At 43.9% G+C, this 1,541-nt stretch overlaps 1 protein-coding gene across 1 annotated transcript in view; it reads left to right on the top strand.

Moving 5' to 3' along the window:
• LOC119591767 (cadherin-related tumor suppressor-like) overlaps positions 1–1,541 on the top strand; it is a gene marked incomplete at its 3' end in the record, with an annotated part of 104,813 nt that overhangs the window by 88,712 nt on the left and 14,560 nt on the right. Inside the window, 1 exon segment of the mRNA XM_037940514.1 lies at positions 1,243–1,423. Within this exon segment, the coding sequence (XP_037796442.1) occupies positions 1,243–1,423 (181 nt within the window).

Below are 1,541 nucleotides of genomic sequence, written 5' to 3'. Positions count from 1 at the left end.
CTCATGTGTTCTAACCACTGTAATTGTGTTCGTGTGTGGGTGCGTGTGTACGCGAAAGAGTTCCACCCTCCTTTTTCTTTTACATCGCATTATCGGGGGAAAAGTAAATTAGTTTAGAAAAAATGTTGTTACTCTCAATTGAGGAAACGATCCCCCTCATGTCATACACTTACATCCATTCATGCATGTCCTTCTTCTCCTTAAACTTCTTCAATTCCTCATCATGCAAATGCATGAAAGCCGCAACTTTTACTTGACATTTGATCTGACAGTGATTCTGTACATGTACGTTAATTTCCCTCCCAACATGTTATGCACACAAAGAGAACAGCTTCATGTAATTTGCTCGTGAAAGTTGATTTGTTAACCAGCGGCATTGGGTAAACACGGAGAGCGTGGAGAGCGAGTCAACAAGGCGGTTAACTGGATAGATGAAATTCCATTACTTTTTTTTCCCCTTTTTTTCCGCGACGACAATCTCAACATTTGGGTCAAATACAAGAGTCATTTGGCGGCCGGAATTCTCGCTTTATTTTGGTCGTTTTCCTTTCGTTGCGCCATTTTCAGGAAGTGTTTAATCATCCGACTTTCACCGGAGATCATTCTCTCCCGCAGAGAGTATCTTCTGGTCAGCCATTGCTACATGAAGGGGCAAAGGAGGCGTGTCCTATAAACTACAACTTTCTACACAAAACTCACGACCGGCTGCTGCAACCTCGACCCACTGCCTTCCGTTCATATTTATTACCTCTTATCTATAACACGACCACCGCCTGCTGCTGCGTTGACACCCTGACCTCCGCTGACCCCAGCCTTAAAGACCTGACTTGCAATCGTCGTCAATTGCGCTCAAGTTTGGCTCGCAACTTCTCATTGCCAGAATCCGACTCGACTTCACTTTTCAACGTTGCAGTGTTGTCTTAGGGAATAACAGCGCTCGATTAAGTGGCTGCAGTGTTGACATTAGCCTGGCAGTCTTTCATGCATTTGATTTATTAAAGATTTTAATGCAGTTACGGATTAGGATGTGACATCAAATAAGCTTGGGCATTCTTAGAAATATGCTTCTTTCTTCCATCGAGAATAATTATTTTCTTAATGAATCGTATTTCCTCACTGATCCTCACGCAATTATAACCAATAATCATACATAAATGTTAATAACAACGTAGAGAAAATTAAAAAGACATCAAAGATTCTTCGACACGACAGCTGACCTCTCTCTCCCTTTCCCTCCCCCAGGAACCCCGCGCCTGACGGGAACCGGAACGATCTCGGTCCTCGTGCAGGATGAGAACGACCACGCCCCGATGTTCCCGAAGGACGAGTACGAGGCCTCTATCAGCGAGTCCGTGGATCCCGACACGCAGGTCATCGCCGTCACCGCCACCGACAGCGACGCCGGAGACAATGCTAAGATCAGGTCAGGTCGACATGAAATCGGGTTCATCTTGCTTATTATTATTATCATTGTGATTTTCTGTGTGTGTTTTGTTTTCATATTTTTTTTTCTCTATCTTATTTCCATTTTCATTTTAGCT

This window comes from Penaeus monodon, chromosome 29 (genome assembly GCF_015228065.2).
Source record: "Penaeus monodon isolate SGIC_2016 chromosome 29, NSTDA_Pmon_1, whole genome shotgun sequence".
Classification (NCBI taxonomy): domain Eukaryota; kingdom Metazoa; phylum Arthropoda; class Malacostraca; order Decapoda; family Penaeidae; genus Penaeus; species Penaeus monodon.
The sequence above is the reverse complement of the archived record's forward strand: the minus strand, read 5'-3'. Positions and strand labels throughout refer to the sequence as shown.